We start from the raw sequence: 22,579 nt of genomic DNA, 5'->3' as shown, positions 1-22,579 counted from the left end.
AATTTTTTTAACTTAAGCTGAAATTAATAATTTTATTTTTAATTTAGAAATTTAAGTATTATGAATATTAATTAAATAAATATGAAATAATTAATATATTATTAATTTTAAATTCAAAAATTAATTTTAAAAATTAAATAATTCACACTTAATTGATTTTTTTTTCATTCTCATGAATTAAAGATGATTATAGTCATGCATTTCAATAACAAATATTATTGATGTTAGTTTAAACTATATATGTTGAAAAGTCGTAATTTTTCCAACAAATAGCACCAATAACTATATTAGTATTAAATGTGATTTTTTAAATCATGCATGTCATGTGAGAATGAATATTATATATGAATATTATATAAAATAATTATATATGTATCTATTATTTATTAAATAACTTATTATATTTGAATAATCGCATACAATTTTGTATTATTATTACTACTTATATGTATCATCTCTCACGGATTTTCATCTATTCTTTTGTATACTTGCTAGGCTGCTATAATCAAAAATTTACTTCTAGAATAATTGAATAATTGGTGCACTTGATCACCGAATATTGAACTTTGTTAAAATATTCACTGAGTGTAAAAAATTGTTACCCCTCCAATTTTGTTTTTTGTTTTTACATATCCCCTCAAATTATTGACACATATTGTTATTAAAAAAAATTATGTGTCACTATAAATACTTAGACATATCATATTGTATTTATTATTAATATAATATTATGTTTATTTTTAAAAAGATTTATGCTCTTTTTCATTAAGTTCAAATGATAAAATTGAGCTTTTGAATCGACAAAAAGAAAAATATTGAAATTTTGAATTGGTCAAGTAGGTAAAATCTTACGAGTTTAGATAATTTTACCAATGCGACTGAGTTGACCTACGATTTTACTCAAAACTATTACCTATTCTAGTTTTGATTTAACATGAAATTCATACATAAAAACGTAAAATTGATATTCCCTTCCGTTCCATTTTAACTATCATTTATATAATCTACTTTGATCGTAATATTTTATTAATATATAAAAATAAATATTACCATATAAGACGATGCTCAATTTGTCAAATCTTGTGTTACATACACACAGACTATGTGGAATTGAGAAGCTTGTGGAGTTATATAGACTATATGTCATGTATTGTAACATCGAAAGGGCTATAATAGATGATATTTTAAAAGAGTTAATAATGAAGGGGACATAAGGAATTCGGATGGGTTCTAGATAGCCATGGATGAGCTTTTGATAGAAATTTGGAGTTTGATCATTGTGTTATTCTGTGGCATATAGCAACGAATCTCTGTTTTGCCATGGACTATGAAATAACATAAATCCGACTCTTGCAGCTCACAATAGTAGAATGCTGTCGGATTACATGATGTACCTTTTGGTTTTTTGTCCTTCTTTGTCAACGGAAGGTGTTGGAAAGATCCGTTATGACGACACATGTGCAGTTAGAGCATTTTTTGAAACCGAGGGATTGTATTAGACAAACATCTGGTTTGTGCAGACAAATAATTGATGTTGATGTATGATGTATCTATACTTGCAAAGTCCTTGCAAACTCTTGAAAACGAGGGAAACTGGACTAGGGATAAAAAATGGAAAATGATCACTGATTTTTTGCGAACCTACTTTGTGACTGCTCATACATTTGCTGAATTTTGGGATTTGTGTACATAAACTATTGACTGCTCATAGGTTCTTGATATACTTTTTACATAAACAACATTTGCTGAATTTTTGGATTTCTTTATTGTATTGTTAAGTATGAAGAAATGAATAATTTTGAATTCGAACACTTAGCAAGTCCTTGTAAAGTTGTGCAGAACTTGATAACATTGATTAATATAGTGATTTCATTGGCATTATTTGTATGGAAGCACTATGACAAAAACTTTGAATTCGTTATGCGAACACCTTGGTAATACCAATTTATTTTCAAAACGGTTTTGTAAAATCTATTTTCAAAAATACAAAGAAAAAATCTATTTTTTTGACTATAGTGATTGTTGGAAAAATGAAATGGACTCTCGCTGGAAATATGTGGCACTAAAAGTCGCCTCTCGCTGAGTTTAAGTACACATTATAATAGCTTAAACAAAATAAATTAGAGATAAGTTCTTTGTGCATAACTGTGACAGCTTGAAATTATCATGGGCAGTTGTAGAAGTACTACATTCTTTGTCAAATATATATTGGTCTTAGTTTTTCTTCTTTTTGCTTCAGCTTTTCTTCAAGAGTTTTAACTTTCTTCTGGTAATCTTCATTCTCTTGTTGAAGCGAATCTTTCTTCTTGCATAGCTCACCATTTTCTCTTGTCACTTGAGCTAGTTCATACTTTAACCGAGCATTATTATGCCAAGAAGCTTCTTTGGTGGTTAGATTCCATTCCAGCTGAAATATTTTGTCCTCGAGCTCAACTTTTCTAAGTTTGCAATCCTCCAACTCTGATGTAACTTTCTCAGTGGTTAAGAGTCTTTGCATGCAGGATACTTTCTCAGCCTTCATCACGTCGTACTCTAAGGATAGTATCTGATATGAAGCTTCCAGTCTTCTGTATTCATTTTCTACTTCATATAGAGATTTCTTGAGGATGAAGTTTTCATTTTGAAGTACTTCAGTTTTCAGAAGTTGAACTTCAAGTTCAGAAATTTCTTCTGTTGCTTGTAGCCTCTCTAGTTCTGAGACCTTCAGCTCCACTTCGAGCCCTTTAACAATGCCCTTCAGTTTCTCTTCATTCAATTTGGATTTTCCCAACAAAACAACTACTTTTTCATGATTAACCATCAGAGTTTCATGGTTTTCCTTCATAGCAGCAAGCTCTTTACTATAATTACACACCGCGACCTCATATTCTGCTCGAAGGTTATCAAGCTTTGCTTCACATAGCTTTACTTTCTCCTGTTCTTCTTGAAGATTAGCTTCAGTCATAGCTTTATCAGAACATAAATCATAGACAACAAGTACAACATTCGAGGCTATTATCTCGTGTCTATAAAAAATGTTAGATATCAGGTCTGTTAGCTGCTCAACCTCTCTTTGCAAGTTGCTCACTTCAGCTGCTTTTTCCATATACATCTGTGTTAGAAATCTTTCTTCTATAGTAAACCTTTCATTTTGCTTTATGTTTTCCTGAAGAAGTGCTTCTAGGTCTACATTCATTGTTTTTTCTTTCGAAGCAATTTCTTCCAGCATTGAAGTAAATTTGCACTCCAAATCTTCAACTAAATTCATTATATCAGAAAATGCAACTTGTGATTCTTCTAGTTTAGATTCCAATACTGTATATCGGTTGTGCAACGCCAAGTTTTGCATTCTTAACTCACCATTTGACGTCTGAAGAGTTTTAGATACTTGAATCAAATTTTCATTTGTAGCTTGTAATTTTAAGTTGGATCCTTTCAGAAAATCACATTCCTTTTGAGCTTCTGTCCATTTTTTTTGAATGCTCTCCCCCATTATTTTCAAATCGACTTTTTGTGTCGCGGTAATATTTTCCATTCTCCTGATCTCAGCCTGGAGATATGTGATAATATTTTCAGAATTCTCCAGCGCCAATTGAGATAACTCCTTTTCTTCATTCAAATGTTTCACTTCAGCTTCCAAGCCAGATATCTGTTCTGATAACTGTGCAACTTCAGCTTCGAATTGTTGAAGATTCGTCTCATTTTCAAAGGATGTTTCCTTTGATTCAAGCAGCTTATTTAACTGGACAATGGTGCACAAAATCGCTTCAGTCAATTCCTTAAAATCTATTTTGGCAGCAAATTTTGAAAGCTGTGATTCATTTTTGGTGAATGACAGAAGAGAATCTTGATCCTTCCGGTTTTCTACCGAAAGAAGAAGCTGCTTATATAACTCTAGGAATGCTTCAGTGATGTTGATAGCAGTGTCAAAGTTAAACAGCAGAAAACTCGAAGGAGAAGTACCAGAAATGCCAATATCCTCTCCGGACTCTCCTTGCCTCTCACGGAATTCAGCTTCAAGATCTTGCACCCTTTGTGTTAAAGCTAAGATTTCGTTGCCGAAAGCATTAACACCATCATGTAACTTTTTTTCGAAGCTTGCAATTTGTTTCTCTTTCTCAAAAAGTCTATTACTCCATTTTTCCTCATTTTCTTCCAAAGTTTGAGCCATAAAATGTGTAGCCGTTTGCATCTCTTGATCTTTCTCGTCCAGAGTTTTCTCCAGAAACTCGATGGTACTTTGCATGTTTTTTTGTTTCTCTCGCATGACTTGACGCTCAATCTCCAAGTTCCTGAATTCTTGTAACTCAATCCCTTCATGCAAGCATCTTATTGCATTTTCATTGGTACTGAAATCAAAACCTGAACGATAGAAATTCTCCGGCAAAACCTCTATGCTCAAACTGAAATCCTCTTCTTCACTGTCTTCAATCCCATGACTATTATTTTCAGCATTTTGAAACTGAAAACTAGTCCTTGATAGATCAGCAATCACCATTTTCTGCTTTTCTACTTTCTTCTCAAAATTCCGAAAAATGGAAACAATATCAATGTTCGACTCCTGTGTTTTATTTAGCTTCACTTCCAACTCCTTTATGACATTATCCTTCTCTTCTATCTGAAGCCTGAGATTTCTACTGTCATTTTGTTTCACCATAGCGGTTATCCGTTGAATTTCTTCCTTCAAATCACAGCTCTCTTTGCGCGTCGTTGATAACTCCATTTCGAGATTTTTTTTATGCTTCGACTTCTTGTGTAACTCCTTCCGCAATCTCTCCACATCAGTCATCAGCTTTCTAGAATTTTCTTCCCACATCTTCACCTCACCATGAAGTAACTCAATTGTTACTTGTGCTGCTCCCAACATATCCTTAGATGAACAAACACTCAGTGCTGATGTTGAGTCACCGGCTTGCGGAATTTTCCCAAAGTCTTCCATTTTGTCTTGAATCTCTGTCCCTAAACTTAAGGTTGTTGAAGTAGAGGATGCATGTCTCAGTGTGGAAGTATCATAGAGAGAATCTTGTCTCTCCTGCACATTGACATTACTTTGTTGGGGAAAGTTTCCGATCCAAGAGGGAAAGGAACTATCCAAAGAGCCAACATCATGATCTGAACATGTCGTCAAAGGACCTCTTCTCTGAAACATCAGAAGCTGATTTTATTGCCTTGATAGAAAGCCAATTTGAACAAGAACTTATAATTTGAGGAAAAAATGAGAAGCTTCTTGAACTTTGTAAAAGAATTTATTTAGAATGTGTTTGGAAGTGAAGTAGGAACACTACATAGGTCTAGTTTGATAAGCAAGCAACTTAATTTAGCACTATAACATAAGTGTTTGTCATACAATTATTTATATATAAGTTATAAAACAAGGTCAAACTATTTTCATATAAACTATAAGTTGTTTTCATAAGCTATCTTGAAAATATTATAGAAGTAAGCTGAATGTAGCCTATGGACATAAGCTGTTCCTATAAACTTTCTCATACAATATCACAGGTGCTTATGTCGGTAGATAAACTCAAATAAGACAATCCAAACAGACTAATATTCCACTCTTATACAATTGATTGATTGATTGATTGAAGACTGAAACATAGGATAATAATAATAAGTTGATTGCATAAAAATGATGTAGCTAAACAATCAGCATACCTTACTGCAATGTTCTCCAGGATAAAATATATTTTCTAATTGGTCACATTGTGAGGAGACACTAGTCCTGCTGAATGTAGTGTCAGATGCATTGGATATGCTGTCCACATCCTCATAGCCAACACTCATTTCCTCCCCATATGAATTTGCATCATTCCTGTGGTCTCATAAAAATGAGTTCATATTTCATTATCATAAGCATATACTCCCTCCGGTTACTGTTATAAGCAAAAAACTATTTTTTAAATACATTAGAAAACTGATGTATCTGTCTTCAGTTTTCCAATAATCCTCAAACGTGATTTTTTGCTTATAATAGTGACCGGAGAGAGTATAAAGTTAAAACAGAATAAAGTCATTCCATAAACAGCAGACCTGTAATTACTTCTTGGTGTCAAACACTGAATTTTAACCTGAAAAATAACAGTGAGAATTTGTTAACAATAATTTTACAATAACCTATAAAGCACTTAATCCATCTTAAAATCTTATGTTCCACCAAATTGCAACTTAGCCGAATTAATAATATTCTGGTCACTATATATAAAGACAAATGTTAATATATAATTTTCGCTAATAGTTAAAGATATTAATGGTTAAAGTTGTGCATTGATATGTGTGAAAGTCAAACTGTGACAACTATTTGAGAACGGAGTTGAGTATAAGTCAAGAAATAGAAAACTTACTTGTAAGATTGCTCCTCGTGAACAATGTTGTATCAAAGGCAATGAGGCAGTATAAGTTTCTTGCCCAATGTAACCTGCTAAATTAATGGTAGCCTCCCCAAGAGTCCCAAACCTGGGAGATCCCTGTATTATAACAATGCCATTTTCACTCATTTAAGAATATGTTTGGTCTTAGAAAATTATTATAAAGAAGCTTTGTATAACAACATAATGATGCAACACAAACCATTGCTACAAGAAGCTTAAGGAGACAGCCTTGATTTTCTTGTAGAGAATAATCAGAAATCCACATGGTACTTAACATAGACTCTTCCCAATGACACTCTCCATTTTTAACTAATGCTTTCCCAGATTTGGCTATGGTTTCCCCATTTTCTATAGAAATAATAGATACAAAAAGCTGGTTCCACCCTTTTTCAATCTGCATCATCATAAATAAAATAAACTCCAATATTATCAATGAACAAAATGATAGCCAAAAATATTATGTCCTAATATTATCATGCACCATGTGTGTAAAACTTTTTTACTTATACATCAAATCATATTTCACCATATAGCAATAGACGCGCCTTAGATAGTACCTCATTAGCCAAGTCATTGCCCTAACGCAAAGATATACAAATTTTTTCTCGTTTTTAAGTAAACAATAAAAAGATCTACAAAAATGCTCATTTGACCCTACAAAAGGTATCTAAGCCAATTTACCTCCCAAAGTTCACTACATGATAAACTACAATTTGATGCTAAAATTCAAAGTATATTTTGATCATAAAAAAAACTTGCATTAGAGAGTGGGACTAAGTGAAAAACCTCAAGAGCCTTGAAATCATAGAACTTGAAATCCAATCTCTCTTGAAATTTATCTCTGCTATGCCGATTAGAACGATATAACTTCCTCTTTTCTTTTCTATCCTTCACTTGTCTCTCATTTTCATGATAAGCTTCGTCACTGTCACATTGAATCACAAAAAGATTTTCACATTATATGACAAAAAGATGAACATATAAATTTTCATGAATGTCATTGGTAAATTCAGGAGTGTATGTACATCGTTTAAGAAAGGGTTAAATAGTGTTCAATCTATGTAATGTTAGCGAATTTTGGTTTATCCTTGTAATTTTTTTATTTTTTGTGATTCCAATCATGTAATGTGAAGATTTTGTCTATTAGTTTCTCATGGCTTATGACCCGAGATAAATGATGACATGGCATACTCAAGGAGAGGGTAAACCGAAATACACTAACATTACATCGACAAAACACTATATATTTATCCAAACAGTCGTAAGCCAACATGTTCAGTGAGATACTGAAAGGATGAAATCTTCACATTACAGGATTGAAATCGCAAAAACTAATATTACAGAGGATAAATCAAAATTCGCTAACATTACAAGGAAAACACTATTTAACTCTTTAAGAAATAACAAAAGAGAAAGTTTACCTTGACATGGCCATTCTGATTCTATATGCAGAGAAGAAAGTAACACAAAAAATATATGCAACATATATTTAGAAATATGAAGTGCTTATATATAAATAACATATGGTATTGTCAAAAATTTAAATGGTGTTAAGCTAACTAACACTTTGAATTTTTGTTTTTTAAGAGCCTTTTGCTCTTTTGAGAAGGTTATTTTAGAAATCATAAGTTGAAACTTGAAAGTGCTTTTGACTATGATGTTCGTGCGGTCCAATTATATCATGTTATGGTCAACTAGTTAAGTTTCGTTCATTTCATTCATTTGAAGGATCAATAGTATTGCAGTCCAAAATTAAATATCATACCATCAGCCACAAATGGAACGAGAAGTCAATTTTCTTGTAGTGTGAGTTGACAATGAATTATAATATAAACTATGATTCAAATTGCATGGCTTGTTAATGTTCTCATTTATTTTTCTATTTGTCACATATAATTATATAACAATTGTTAATCTTTCATGTTAGACATGCCTATATAATACATGCCACTTTTTTTTTTTAAAAAAAAAAAAATACTCTATATCCGGTTTAAGAATCGACTAATTGATTAGCAAATTAGGAAGAATTTGTAAATATTACTAACTTATTCATAAACAACCTACGTGAAAATTAGAATACCCTTAACCTCAAACGACTTAAAGGACATAATAGGATAATCCAAGGTCTTATTTGGGTTTTAATGTAAATTTATGGTGTCTTCGACGGACTAATTCGAAGATAAGACCTCGATTTGGGTTGTCAAAGGAATATTATGATCTTCATTGTTGTTGGAGAGCTCATTTTGCAGCGGTTCACGGAGAAAAATGTAAATGCGAATGAATTTGAGGTACAACTTTCATAGGATAATCTTGTCACAACTAAAGATTATAAAAGAAGGAAATTTACTAGGAAGAGATGCATTACAAATTTCCAATCATATAGAGTATTTTAATTTGAAAACAGTTTCAAGTGAAAAAAGGGAAAGAATAAAGATACACTCCATGATTTTAGAGTGGCCTATAGTCTTCTTTTTTTGCCCTTGGAAAACTTGTTTAACAAGTTTAGTGAAATCAAAATCATCTATTAAACCCAACTTTCACCATCCCATTGCCTTTTTAATTGCAGATGCTAGTTCATCATAGGCTATACCCCAAGCACAATCCAATTCCTCACTCCATTTGTCCTCCACAGCCTTTTTTATTGTTTTCAACATTGCTTCTTTAAAAACCTACAAAATATTAGTGTTGGTTAGCTTGTAAAATTAGAGAAATAATGCTTAACTTGTGTAAAATTAAGGAGCATACCATGAAATGAAGATCAATGACACCTTTTTGAACATGAACAGAACCCAAATATTCTAATGTAACATCATCTGCCACATCTACTTTTCCTTTTGCTCGGAGTTGAACAGCTGAGTCACGAGTCTACAATCATGACAACCAAAATGACTCTTTCAAAAAAATAAGCGACAACCAATGACTGAGACGGTGGTTTCATTACTATGACAAAAAAAATAATGGAAAACCAATAATAGTTGAATTTCGAGAAACATATACGTCTTCTCTTGTTTTATTAAACTGGTATCAATTAGGTCACCAGATAACATAACGTGACTATAATTTAATACTACTAACCATTTCAAAAATCAATTCAGCATGCGCTTCAAGCGTTGAATTGTTATGTGGTATTCCATCAAAGCTTTTTAAAAATGAGAACATGTCTTTTGCATCTGGTAATTTCTCCAATATCCTTATTTCAAATAAACCATAACCATAAGAGTGTCACATGTATATCTAAGTGTATATATTTGATTTAAAGTTAAAAAAAACCATAAACATGTATTAGAAATTCAATAAACTATAACTTAAAAAGTTAAACAATGAAAGGTGAGGCCATAGTAGACAAAGAAAACTTACAAGGTATAGAAGAGAATACTAAGTTGAGGAATATTTTTCTTGAATGCTTCCCATGAGCTATTCACCAAAGCCTCTTGCTCCTCAGTGAAAACAATCATGCTAGTATATTTTGATTTATTTTTATCCTTTTTTTGTTTTCGTTTTGTTCTTTGTATTCTATAATGCAACAATTTACATAAATCTAACATTTGTTTATAGAAAAGGCTTGAAGACTGTGAAGAGCTAAAGGTGGTTTATTGTGATTATTATTCCAAGTATTTCTTGGCCTATGGAGGGAGGCAATCATTATTAAGAGATGATAATTAAATAATTTATTTTAAAAAAATATTACTAAATAAATAATTCAAAACATTTAAAACTTTAAATATCGAATATGATTCCTCGCAACTCATGTAAACCTAACTATCAAGATTCAAGGGATTAATATCTGCAGTTACATGTAGAGATATCTAGTTTACACAACAATGAAGGGTAACTATCATGACTTAAAAAATATTAATGATACATTCTATGATTATTTTATAATAAACTATCTTCTATCATCAGGTGAAGTCATTTAGAGACTCAACTCAAAAACATTCCACAGTTTATAAGTAAATAGTAATTTAGCCTGCAAAAAATTCTAGTTTGTTTGAGTCGACCAATGTGTTAAAAGTTTAAAAAAATTGCCCCAATCAAAATTTAAGAGGATATTAAAGACACAAAAGATGTCTCAATTCTTTCTTATTCACCTCTAAAGTTACATGTTCAACTAATAATAGTTTTAAAACTTTGTTTGGCTTCTCAAGCTTCTAAGGGTTAGCATTTGAAGCACCTTGAAGAGTAGCATAAAGTCATGATATTAGACTAAGACTGCAACATCTATTCGACGTCGATAGAAATTAAAAATTAATTAAAGACACTCAATATTTTATTTGTAATTGTTTAATTTAGCTTCAAATACAAATTACAAGGAAAATACATTGAGATGTAATTGTTGCAGCATAGTTTAGCACATTATCACTCTCACTCACTATCAAGTTATGCAGAAAGACCATAAGCAATAGGAGAGAGCATAAGGTTGGATACAAACAGCCTTTGATAAGACAGCGGTAGAATAGAGGATGTCAACCATACATGGATATCACATCAAATATATAATATATGTTTGGTATCACTGTTAGTACGTCAGAATCACGGTAATTAGTGTAGATTTTGGAAAATCACAGTAGGTCACCGTGATTCTGACATACCCACCGTAATACCAAACATAGACATAATCAAAGTCCTAAAATATCATTACTAACATAATTCCATATATCACATGGATAATCCTAACCAAATGCATACCCTACAAGAGGAGAAATGGAGTTGTTAACAATCATGCCAGGACCTTAGGTACAAGGCAAGTGCCGTTGATTTGAAACCACGGAACCTGGTATATCTTTGGCGCGGATGCCATTTCTGTACCACATAACTCTACAAAATATCAAACAAGATGAAGAGTTTCTTGATACATAAATTTATAACGCTAATTTAATGGTACTTGAGTATCACAATACAGACATAAACATGAAGATGACTGGTTTGGATATCAATTAGTTTGTCCTGTGGTCTTTTCGTTCACATCTCTCGAACACAGTTGAGTACTCAGACCTGTGAAATCGGAAGGAAAAAAAAAACTTAGATAATGAAACACACAATATTCAATTATGTACTAGTTTGTTTCTCAAGATTTTTTAACAGAAACCAAGTCGAGTTGGATAATTAGAGGAATAGCATGTATAAACCATAAGGATGCGTGGATAGCGGGGAGCGTATTCAGATTTTTAAACTATGAAGCACGACCACTCCTTAGATTAACCGTATCCCGTGTCGGACACTGACACGACACCGACACTTATAATTACACTTAATTATGCCATTTTCTCAAATTATTATCGGTGTTGACGTGCAGTGTCTGTGTCGTGTCTGGTGTCCGTGTTCGTGCTTCATAGTTTTTAAACACTTGGTGAATAGAGTAGTGGCTCTTTTTCAGAAGGGGAAGCCCTTCTCTCTCCTACCCTTTCTCATACTTTTAATCAAACAGTTCTTTCTTTTTTTAGATTCATTTTCTTGGTTCCTAACAAATAAACCAACCTCTCAGATCCTCAAGAAGCAGCTAACGTAAGCAGAGGAATTGTTGCAAATTGAAATTGATGGAGAATTCGGTGGCATTCTTGAAGGGATCCAATGATTATCAAATATTGTATCCTTCAAGGGAGAGCCTTATAAGTTTTACATGATGCAGTTAAGTCCTTTTAACATATACATAACTTAAGGGTAAAAAAGAAAGGCCTGCATGACTCGAAATGAATTTAATTTCTTAGTATATTGAAATTTCCCACCTAACCTTGACTATAGAATAGAAATGAAAATTCTTACATAATAAACACAGACATTTTATAATTTTGTGTGCACAAGATAACTCACGCACCTCAAGATTGAAAAATCAAATGCTTTTGTCTGCAAGACTATTTGCTTTTGCCAAATTTGCTTCTCTCCAGATTGCTTTGACTTCATCTGTCCGGAACCGCTGGGTGAATGTAGAATCTTCCAGTGCAGTCGACGCACCATGAGCAAATTCAAGGAGACCGGTATAAGCTATCATAGCACCATTATCAATGCAGTACCTATCATCAGTTGCAAACAACCTTCCGCCACGTTCAGAGCACATTGTTCTCATCATCTCTTGCAAGCGTTCGTTGCAACCTACACCTCCAACTATAAGAACATCTTTGGTATCACAATGAGCCATGGCTCGCTCAGTTATCTCCACCAGCATGGCAAATAGTGTCTCCTGCAGAGAGTAGCATAAGTCTGCAGGCGTGCACTCATTATTCTTTAGCTTTTCATTAGCAGTTGCTTCAATAAAGCTCAATATTCCGCTAAAAGATACATCCATTCCTTTGACTACATAAGGAAGGTCTATAAATTTCTCTCCTTTCTTCGCAAGCTGAAGGATAAGAAAATTATATCAGTTAAGGTGAACGATCCAAATATCATACAACAAACATAAACAATGTAAAATAGATAACTAGAAAAATCACCTGCTCAATATTATATCCAGGACTAGGATCATTAGAAAGTGTCAAAACCCTAGCAAACCGATCCAAACAATTCCCAACAGCAATATCAATAGTCTCACCAAAAATTCGATACCTTCCTTCACTATAAGCAATAACTTGAGTATTCCCACCACTAACATACAAAACAACAGGATCATCAGCACCTGTTACAATCCTACCCATTTCAATATGAGCCACACAATGATTAACACCAACGATAGGTTTCTTCCAAAGCTGCGAAAGAACGCGAACAACAATAGCCGAAACTTGTAATGGAGCTCCCATTCCAGGACCTTTGGTGTAACAAATGCAATCAATATCTTGTGGAGTAACCTGTGCTGTTTCCAAAGCTGATTTGACAAGTGGAATAATGTGTTGAAGATGATGTTGTGCTGTTTCTCTAGGTAAAAAACCTTGACCAGGTGGTGTTATATATGTATGTCTTGGATTTGAAAGAATTGTTCCATCTAATGTTACTATTCCAACACCTATTTTGTTTGCTGAACCTTCAAACCCTATTGCTATCATTTTCTTCATTTTCACTTCAAAATAAATATAAAAAAAAAAACAAAAAAAAAAAATCTTCATTTTCACTTCAACATAACAAAATCAACAAGAAAATCCTTCATTTTCACTTCAAAATAATAAAACCAACAAAGAAATAAAGAGTAAACAGTCAATTTAGTCCCTAAACTATAAACTCTCACCAATATAGTCCCTAAATTATTAAGAACAACTAAAAGGTCCCAAAAATATACTCACATCCAACAATTTCGTCCCTCAGTTAATTTTTCCATTGAGTGGCCGTTAGTGGTCCCTGAACTATTAAAATACTTCAATTTAGTCCCTAAACTATCTTAAAAAAACAAAATAGTCCCTAAACTATCATAAAAAACAACAAAATAGGTACCTAAACTATCATTAAAAACAACAAAAATAATCCCTAAATGTTAAAAAAACAAACACATCCATAATCACCTATACCATACAAGAATTACAAAGAAGAACAACCTCTTCTACAGAAGATAACAGGAAAGCCTTGGCCAAACAATTCCTATAAAATAACTTATTGTAAAATCAATTAAACAAAAAGAATAAGCTTTAAACCAGTAGAAAAAACCAGGAAATCAGTAAACTAGTAAATTCAGTAGCTTTAAAGCAGTAAACCCAAAAAACCAATTTAAAGCATATTTCATTCATTCATTACATAATAAGTCAACTAAATTGCTGTTAAAGCTCTTTCAATATTATGTTAAGATTTTCATTAATTTTGTTCAGTCACTGTGTTCAGTCACTGTGTTCAGTTATAGTCAATGTTTTAAACTATGGAATTGCTCAAACCCTTACAAATTTACAACAGTGAAAAAAAACAGAGGGATTCGTGTAAATTTTACAAGAAATTGGAGTAAAAGATTGGTTTTTTTTTTATATTAAAATTTGAGTATTTGGGTATATGAGAAAAGGAAGAAAACGTGGTTACTTACCTTGGGGCGGTGGTTGACGGCGGCGGTGGTGGTTGGTTACCGGAGGAACGGCGATAAGTTGTGAAATGAAACGGATAGTGTCTATGTTTGGTTCCTAAAATCTTGGAATGAGGTTTTGTTTTTGATTTGCACGGTGTTCTTTTTTCTGTAAAAGCCCAAACCCGACAGTTATGGGCTACCCAATAAATTTTTGGCCTGTTTAATTTCTTTCATGTTGGAGGTGAAAATGTTGGGAAAAATGTTAGCTACATGATGGTTCAATTTTGAAACTTTTCACATATATTTAGGTCTATTTGGATAAACAGCGAATACTTATAGTATTAAAGCTTTTAATATGGGAGCTTATGTCATAAGCTCTTGTGCTTAATAAGCTATTTACATTTGTATATGTTCAATAAAAAATACATACATAAATTAAAGTGTTTGGATGTCTCATCACATAAGCAAATATAAATTAAAGGCACTAGGTTTGTTCTAGTAATGAGGGATTTGGGTAGTACACTATAGGTCCTGGGTTCGATTCTCAGCTCATTGTAAACAAAAAAAAAAAGCAATTATAAATTTAAGTTTGACTTTGCATAAAAATAAATAAATTTAATATTGATTCGAAAAGATAAATTAAAAAAAAAAAAAAAAAGTGGGATACTTTTAAAAAAGATAAGTGTGGAGAAAAAAAAGAATAACCGTAGAAAAATAAGATAATTTTAAGATTAACTCAAAAAAAAAATTCTAAAAAATATGTTAATATTGCGTAAAATGGAGCCGGCGGGATTCGAAACAGGATCCTTTTTCATAAGCTTCATGTTAAGCCCAACAATAAGCATATTATGCGAGCTTTTTAAAATATGGCATAAGTAGCTTATGAAATTGTGATAAGGTTAATCATCTCAGCAGCTGCACTTACGAAACAAATATAGTGCAGGGGTACATTTAACTATTCTCTTTTATTCATCTCAGCTGCACCTTTCTTAAGTTGCACTTAAGAAACAAATAGTGTACATTTAACCTTATTAAACATACAGGGGTAGGAAAATAGCTCAAAAGTTCTAACCATGAGACTCATTCACCAATACTATGAATTAAGCTCTAGAAGATTAACAAGGTTCCTCGACATATGCACCTGGCTAGAGCAAGCTTATTTAAGAAGCTCTTTTCTAGTCCTAGATGTGATAATGAGACCATAAACAACCATGTGTTTCAATATTGCTTTTTTAATTTTCTTCATAAGACGTGTTTCAATATTGCTTTTAGACTAGGAAGATTTGGTTGAAAAGAAGCTATCACACTTTTTTAAAAATTGGATCTGTCTGAATTTACCGATGGGGGAGAAGTATCTATCATTCTGTTTTCATGTAATGAATGCTAAAAGACAATGGTTATGTTTTCTGATATGGTATTTGGCTTGCAAGGAATAAGTTGTTTATTTACTCACTTGGAACGTTGATAGCCTTCATAATGCTGATACTGTAGATGCTTTAGGAATGAGATATGGCTTAAAAATTGCAAAGGATATGCTATTTTTGAATCTATAAGTAGAATCTGATTCTTTGATTATGAACGTTACCGCCTTTAAATTTGGAATAATTATAGAAAATTGCTAAGTTTCCAGCCTGCCTTTTATCAAACTTATTAGAAGAGAAGCTAATACAATGGCTCATTTCTTTAGCTAGGTTTGCTGTTTATAATACTGACTTGGAAGATACTTGATAAACCGATTGCATTTTTTTATTGACATTAGAATGATACAGAAAGTTAACATTCAGGGAAAAACAGAATTAAAAACTATGAGATTAAAAAAAAAACATACAAAAGGTAGAACTGCATATAGTCCCAAGAGGGCCATTGCTCAATCGAAATCTTCATAAATTGTGAGAGTTCAACCAGATATCTCTGTCAAGGTGAAGGAATGCTACTAAAAGTACCCTTTTGAACATTAATTTTACACTTTTAAAGCATGTACAGAAAGTAGCAATATATGTAAGATTCAATAGTTATGTAAGATTCAATAGTGTTGTCATTAAGTAACCTTACCGAGAAGCCATGAGTAAATTGCACCAACTGACAATCAAATAAAGATTTTACAAAAGAAACACAATTCTTGCAACCAAAGGACTGAAGCCTGGTTGAACACACATGATATGTACCAAGCCGAACAAAAATGCAGTCTTGCATATAGCCTATATAACCATAAATTTGATCCAAGTACAACCTTTCACTTTCTTGTGTATGAAAAACTAACAACCCTCAATATTCAAAATGGATTTATTACATTGAAAATCACTTTCAACTGAACAAAAGAGTAAGCTGAAGAGCAAAAAGTAATTCCTCTTGACTATTTCTTGCTTCTACCGCAGTCCCATGAAAATATAAACTGAACAATAGGGATCTATCTAGTGCTGAAAATTGACCTGAAACAGAATTTGAGAAAATGCTCCTGGTCCTATAGCTCAATCAGCGTACCTGGGAAGGTGAACAGAGCAGTCCAGAAGAATCGGCACCTACCACTGAAATATCACACACAGTACAAAGCTGCCCCTCCTGGCTTGGCACAAAACGGGAAGAACAATATGGGCAAGCAACATCCTTCTGTCCTCGATAGATTGGCACATAGGTTGCACCACAAGTGACAAATGGGTTTCGGAAATCATAGTTCAACTGTGTAGCATCAGTCATATTTCTTTCGGCAGCTGCCAACACTTGCCTTGCTGTCTTCGCTTGGTTTTCAATGGTAGGATTTGTCTCAAGTAGCCTTCTAGCGAAGTTAGCAGCAGTGGCAAGGTTCTTTGCCTTGTAGCAGACACTCATTGCATTCTGCAAAGCTAACCTCAAGTGAGGTGCCTGAAGGTTGCAGTGAGTGAAATAAGCAGCAAGCTCCTGCTGTCTTACTGGATTGTCCTTAAGTTCTCTCCTCTTAAGCTCAATCTGCAGACCCAAAACATACTCTTTGACTATGATAATCAGTTCCTTCACATCATCCACTTCCCTCCTTGACTCCACCACAATCAAAGGAATTGTATGAAGAATATTAACAAATGTCTTAAGAGCCTCAGTGAATTTCCCGGCAGTAAAAAACTTATAACCAGCCCTAAGCTTTTCATCCAGCTGAGACAATTTGAAAGGAAGAGCTGGGGGGCCTCTTACACTTGTACTAGATGACTCGGTCCAACCTCTTTCAACTGCAAGTGATATGATTGGAGCAGATGAAAATGCACGCAGATATGAATGACTGCCAGTATGAAGATCAAGAAACATGGATTTCAAAGGGGCAAAATTTCTTATCCCAAGTTGTCGGTTCAGCAACCTCATTGCAGTATCAAAATTTCCAGCAGCTGCATGCTCAGCCGCAAGTGATGATTTCTGCATCCATATATGGCTTACTGGCATGCCAGGCGTTGGAGGGATAAAAACTGAAGATTGTGTGCCAAAAGAAGCTGTTGGGGTGTTGGCTTCAGGGCCCAGCTCTAAATCCTCCATCTCCCATCCACCTTCTTCATCATTTTCTTCAGGCAATTCTTCTCCCAAAATTGCAGCAACATCTCCATTTTGCAAGTGTGCATCTACATCAGCTATTATGTCAAGCCCCTCAACCCAATTTGCATCAACAGCCTCATCCTCTTCTTCATCAGCAACTCCTCGACCTATATTGTCAAACCCGCCATCAAACATTCCTCGCATGACCCTAAGAAGAGGCCAGTCACTTCCACACATGACAGGTGAAGGGGGAATCAAGAGAGACGGTACTTTCCCCTCGGGCAAAGATGGAACATTATCTCCAAGTTCAGCAGCAAGACGTTCTGCAACATCATGCAACCCGTGGACTGATGCAGCGACATAAGCAAGAGGCAAATGGCCCACATTTTCCAAGACCTTGACACGTTCTCGAACATCACCCATGTATAAGGCATTGTGAAACTGGCCCATCACATCATTCTTTACTTCAGCAATTTTCAACATCTTTGAAAGTTTCTCCAAGTTGCCAGTTACAAGGTAGAGGAAAGACAACCTCTCAAAATTCTTTGTTCTCTGATAAGCATACTCTACTATGCCAGCATTACCTTGGCGAAGAGCCTCAACCCCTAAACGATACCAGTAATCTTTCTCATCAATTGCAGTGGCCGATGCAACAGCAATTTGAATGTTCCCACTTTCTAAAGCCAAATTGAACCGAATTTTTTCATCTTTCACAAAATGCAGGGCAACCTCAGGAAAACCCTTCTGTTGTAGATAAGCAATCATAGCCTGCCCACAGAGTTGGGAGTTCCTTATCATGTTCATAACATGGTCATATTTTTTCTTGAAGAGGGAAAGCTTAAAAATATATTCAGTTGCATCAATAGTTATTACTCGGCTCTTTCCATCCCGATCCAAGCAAAAGATTATATTTCCCGAAACCTTTGTGATGTAAATTGGAACGTCCAGTGTTTTTATAATGCCATTATCTCCATTGGGAAGACAGTACTTGATGTGATTCAGTGTTGTATAAATGAAAACACCATTGTCATCCCAAGCTCCACTCTTTACACGGATTGTTTCATGGAGAGTGCATTGGTGCACAAGCGTCTTGCTAGCTATTATAATGGCATGTTTGCTTAGCAGAGCAACATGTGCCATGTCATTAGACCAGACAACATATTTGATAAAAGGGGTCTGGAGATCACCTACAACAGCCCTCTGTTGAAGTTCAAACACGACAACCCTATCCTCCGACCTACAAAGTAAGTGGGCTGCTCCTGCATAGAATATAGCATCAGTGGCAATTGGAAGGGCACTCTTTTTAACAATCTCATTCTTCAAATTTTTTAGAAGGACTTGATTGGTGCTCTTCTCAAGAACAGCAAACCGATTACGACCAACAAAAACAGCTGATCCCCCATGACCTTTTTTTGCTTCTTGCACATCTCCCCTACCATAACCATCCTTTGATTGGCAATACAACTCATAAGAACCACCATCTACATCTGAACACAAAAGAAATGCATTATCAGCCGGGCTATAGGAAAGAGTCTTTGGACTTTGATTCAAGCTTAAAGAACCCGGTCGTCGAAATGGAAGTACTTGCACATCTCTTTGTGTTGAGAATTCATAGAAACACAAGAACCGGTCTTTTGTGTAGTATAAAGAATCCCCACTAACCACAAATGCAGGCCTTTCCCTCTCCAACTTAAAAACAATCATGCCACTATCGTGGCCAGCAGCTAACAGATTCATTTCAGGATGTGCAGCAAGAATCCAAAACCTATCATGCTCTCTGCGAAATGTTTGAATTCCAGTTCGCTTTGTTGCATCCCATATGCGAATACTTTTGTCTTCAGAGTTTGACACAATGATATCCTGTTTGGCATGGAACATTACACATGAAACATTATTCATGTGCCCTCTCAAAGTGTCCACTTCCCATGCCTTTGTGTCTGAAAAATAGATAGATATTTTATCAGTAGCAGAAACCAGTCACACTTCAAATACTACCAAACCAAGTTAACTAATACATTTAATGTATACAAATTACAGTACAATAAACGACTTGACGCATATATTCCTCTGATCTCAAACAAATAGAGGTCATAAATTCATTTTTTGTATCTATTGATTTCATTTTCATTGTTGTATATTGATATAGTGTGTGTTCAATGTATCTTTTAACATCAGATGTCTAGCTGATAGTTCTTTAAATTGTGCATTTAAACAAAGCATCATTTGAACAAAGGTTAAAACATACCAAATAATAGTTCATCTTACTTAAAATCTTGTCAAGTTGTCTATGGGATTTAATCTTCCTAATACTCGAGAGCCCTCTTGTCGGAAAGAGGCTCAATACGAGCCTAAATGGAAATTAGAAGATCTAAATAAAAGTGTTCATAATATGAAAATGGATTGGAACTTGATTGTTACAGTGACAGACATAGTGATATACTCCTTCTGAGCTTCAATATAAGCAGAGGAGGAAGTAATATTAAAGTATGAAGAAAGAAGAACCAAGAATGTGATTCTGGATTAGGATTTAGGGTGATGGGCAGACAGACAGAAATATGGGGGAGCCCATCCATAACTGGTAGTTTGGTGGTAATATGGACCAGCAAGCAATTAAGTACACTATTTGTTTTGTCTAAAATTAAAATAATTGGTAGTTTGGTGGTAAAATTGCAAAAGCAACAGACAGCATCCCCAAATAATTAATAAATAAATAATATTCAATTGTTTATCAACCAGTCAATATCCATCATCATATCATAATAAATAATGAATGCGTGTTTGTAAAGCCAATTTATCTTATATACATACATGAACAGAAGACATAGAAAGTACTCCATTGAAGAAAATGGGGAACTCAAAAGAGATAATTGATATAGAGAAACTTCCGGATCATGTTGTGATAGAGATATTCATAAGAACAGGAGTGAGTGATTGGACACAAATATCATGTGTCAAGAAGCAGCGGGCTTCCCTTTTTCGAACAGAATGTTAATATAATATAATAATCAGAATCGCATCAACACTATATGAAAATGCAATACCGATAAACATAGCATTTAAAACAAGAAATGTAAAGCCAAATATATGCCAAACATGTCACATCCCAAGTATTAATCCTAACTGATAACTAAAGAAGATTGTTTTGATATTTACCATTCATCCTCCAAATCTTAACTTGCCTATCATCGGCAGCAGAGACAATGAGAGGCAATGTGGGATGAAAAGAAGCCCAGTTAACACCACGATCATGACCTTCCAACACATACTTAACAACAGCATCAACACCACCAAAAAGATCAGTATTCATCTGACTCAACCTCAATATATCATCAGCAGGAGAAGCATTCTTCCTCTTAAGAGATCCAATATCCCAAACACGAACAGTTTGATCCAACGACGCAGACACAACAAGATCATCCTTAGGATGAAACAAAGCACACATAACATAATGATTATGACCAGTCAAAACAGAAATGCATGTTCGGGACTGCCAATTCCAGATTCGAATAGTTTGATCATCACTAGCACTCACAATCCAAGGACTCTCATGATGAAATTGAACAGTCCTAATATAATCCAAATGACCTAATAGTGTAAACAAACACCTATGTAACTTATAGTTCCACACCTTAATCTTGTAATCATCACCTGCAATAATCATAAATCTCAAATTCAACAACGATCTAATCTAATTATCTAACATATATATAACAGATGAATCTGAAACTTTCAGATCTAAGAGATATTTGAATAATGATGATGGTAACGATACCTCCGGAAACGAAGAGAGGTTGAGAATTGTGAAAATGGACACCGCGAACGGGACCGTCGTGTTCGTCGAATTTGTCGATGAGAGTTCCCATGCGATAATCCCATAACTGGATAACGCCACTGTGGAGACTGGCGAGGATCCATGGACGCTTGGGGTGGAAGCTGAGACCCTTGACTCTGTTACTTTTGGTCTCGAATTTGGTCAACATGTTGTTGTTGTTGTTTGAGCGAGATCAGTGTGAATTGAGATTACAGTTAAGAGAAGAAGAAGAAGATAGAAGAGAATGGAGATCGAGAAGGAGAAGAATGAGATCTGGGAGATCCTTCTTCGCACCCTGTTAGAGAGAGAGAGAAGGGAGTGGTAATAGTATATCCGATTTACTTGTGTGTCCTCTCATAAACCTATTTTGTCTTTTTATTTTTTACAAAAATATTATACTAATACTAGTAACTTACATTTTAAGTTTCATTTTCAATACTTCTTTTTTTTTTTTTAAGGAATTTTCAATACTTCTTGTTAATTATTGTGCAGTGTCGGTGTAAAAATTATTTACACATATCCAATAATGCGTTGCCACATCATTTAATAAATATGACACATCATGTGTTTTAATGAATGTGACACATCATGTGTTTTAATGAATGTGACACATCATTAGCAAATGCTAAGTAGCCTAGCAGCTACATGCTCTTTTATTTGTACTCTTGGTCCTGGTGTCAAAACTCAGGTTTTACATTTTTTATACCAAAATATATATATATATATATCATATATGATTTGTCAGTATATTATTGAATACATGTGTAAAATAACTTTATACCGACGGTGCATATATAAATTAAATTCTTAAAATAATGACATCAAATTATCGAATTTATTAAAACAAAAAAAATTAAATTATTAAAATATATTTTTGCACATTATTTTTCCTATTATATCTCATTTTAATTCATTAATAAATTTATATTTTTTGCACACAATTTCTTTTTCCAATAAATTTGATATGTTCAAAAAATACAATAGTTTTTAGTTGTGTTACGTTAAAAAAAAGATTGATAT

At 33.8% G+C, this 22,579-nt stretch overlaps 4 protein-coding genes across 4 annotated transcripts; all 4 read right to left on the bottom strand.

The window, feature by feature from the left end:
- Positions 1 to 1,924: 1,924 nt before the first annotated feature.
- On the bottom strand, positions 1,925 to 8,184 carry LOC123894777 (cingulin-like). The gene is made up of 7 exons (XM_045945182.1): positions 7,772 to 8,184; positions 7,137 to 7,275; positions 6,550 to 6,744; positions 6,324 to 6,446; positions 6,013 to 6,050; positions 5,638 to 5,794; positions 1,925 to 5,119 (listed from the first exon to the last, which is right to left on the bottom strand). Exons 1-7 carry the CDS (start codon positions 7,783 to 7,785, stop codon positions 2,198 to 2,200), a joined length of 3,588 nt encoding a protein of 1,195 aa, XP_045801138.1. The 5' UTR covers positions 7,786 to 8,184; the 3' UTR covers positions 1,925 to 2,197.
- Positions 8,185 to 8,676: 492 nt separating this feature from the next.
- LOC123924027 (leghemoglobin-like) lies at positions 8,677 to 9,977 on the bottom strand. Its single transcript, XM_045976796.1, has 4 exons — positions 9,708 to 9,977; positions 9,426 to 9,540; positions 9,096 to 9,215; positions 8,677 to 9,019 (listed from the first exon to the last, which is right to left on the bottom strand). Exons 1-4 carry the CDS (start codon positions 9,893 to 9,895, stop codon positions 8,888 to 8,890), a joined length of 555 nt encoding a protein of 184 aa, XP_045832752.1. The 5' UTR covers positions 9,896 to 9,977; the 3' UTR covers positions 8,677 to 8,887.
- A 766-nt stretch (positions 9,978 to 10,743) lies between these two features.
- On the bottom strand, positions 10,744 to 14,428 carry LOC123924019 (probable tRNA N6-adenosine threonylcarbamoyltransferase). The gene is made up of 4 exons (XM_045976786.1): positions 14,278 to 14,428; positions 12,776 to 13,335; positions 12,163 to 12,681; positions 10,744 to 11,342 (listed from the first exon to the last, which is right to left on the bottom strand). The coding sequence occupies exons 2-3, from the start codon at positions 13,328 to 13,330 to the stop codon at positions 12,178 to 12,180; spliced, it is 1,059 nt and encodes a 352-aa protein (XP_045832742.1). The 5' UTR covers positions 13,331 to 13,335; positions 14,278 to 14,428; the 3' UTR covers positions 10,744 to 11,342; positions 12,163 to 12,177.
- Positions 14,429 to 16,318: 1,890 nt separating this feature from the next.
- LOC123924231 (coatomer subunit alpha-2-like) lies at positions 16,319 to 21,960 on the bottom strand. The gene is made up of 3 exons (XM_045977060.1): positions 21,521 to 21,960; positions 20,902 to 21,396; positions 16,319 to 19,685 (listed from the first exon to the last, which is right to left on the bottom strand). Exons 1-3 carry the CDS (start codon positions 21,726 to 21,728, stop codon positions 16,729 to 16,731), a joined length of 3,660 nt encoding a protein of 1,219 aa, XP_045833016.1. The 5' UTR covers positions 21,729 to 21,960; the 3' UTR covers positions 16,319 to 16,728.
- Positions 21,961 to 22,579: the final 619 nt, after the last annotated feature.

The sequence above is a fragment of the Trifolium pratense genome, linkage group LG1 (genome assembly GCF_020283565.1).
Source record: "Trifolium pratense cultivar HEN17-A07 linkage group LG1, ARS_RC_1.1, whole genome shotgun sequence".
Taxonomy (NCBI): Eukaryota; Viridiplantae; Streptophyta; class Magnoliopsida; order Fabales; family Fabaceae; genus Trifolium; species Trifolium pratense.
The sequence above is the reverse complement of the archived record's forward strand: the minus strand, read 5'-3'. Positions and strand labels throughout refer to the sequence as shown.

Excerpts from the sequence above, each read along its gene's own strand:
- LOC123894777 (XM_045945182.1), bottom strand. Across the intron at positions 6,447-6,549 it reads TTAAGCTTCTTGTAGCAATG|GGATCTCCCAGGTTTGGGAC; the intron begins GTTTGTGTTGCA and ends GTTATAATACAG. Across the intron at positions 6,051-6,323 it reads CACGAGGAGCAATCTTACAA|GTTAAAATTCAGTGTTTGAC; the intron begins GTAAGTTTTCTA and ends GTTATTTTTCAG.
- LOC123924027 (XM_045976796.1), bottom strand. The coding sequence starts at position 9,895 with ATGTTAGATTTATGTAAATTGTTGCATTATAGAATACAAAGAACAAAA. Across the intron at positions 9,541-9,707 it reads AGTATTCTCTTCTATACCTT|GATATTGGAGAAATTACCAG; the intron begins GTAAGTTTTCTT and ends ATTTGAAATAAG. Across the intron at positions 9,020-9,095 it reads TCATTGATCTTCATTTCATG|GTTTTTAAAGAAGCAATGTT; the intron begins GTATGCTCCTTA and ends AATATTTTGTAG.
- LOC123924019 (XM_045976786.1), bottom strand. The coding sequence starts at position 13,330 with ATGAAGAAAATGATAGCAATAGGGTTTGAAGGTTCAGCAAACAAAATA. Across the intron at positions 12,682-12,775 it reads CTGGATATAATATTGAGCAG|CTTGCGAAGAAAGGAGAGAA; the intron begins GTGATTTTTCTA and ends CTTATCCTTCAG.
- LOC123924231 (XM_045977060.1), bottom strand. The coding sequence starts at position 21,728 with ATGTTGACCAAATTCGAGACCAAAAGTAACAGAGTCAAGGGTCTCAGC. Across the intron at positions 21,397-21,520 it reads ACCTCTCTTCGTTTCCGGAG|GTGATGATTACAAGATTAAG; the intron begins GTATCGTTACCA and ends TGATTATTGCAG. Across the intron at positions 19,686-20,901 it reads TAAGATTTGGAGGATGAATG|ACACAAAGGCATGGGAAGTG; the intron begins GTAAATATCAAA and ends TCTATTTTTCAG.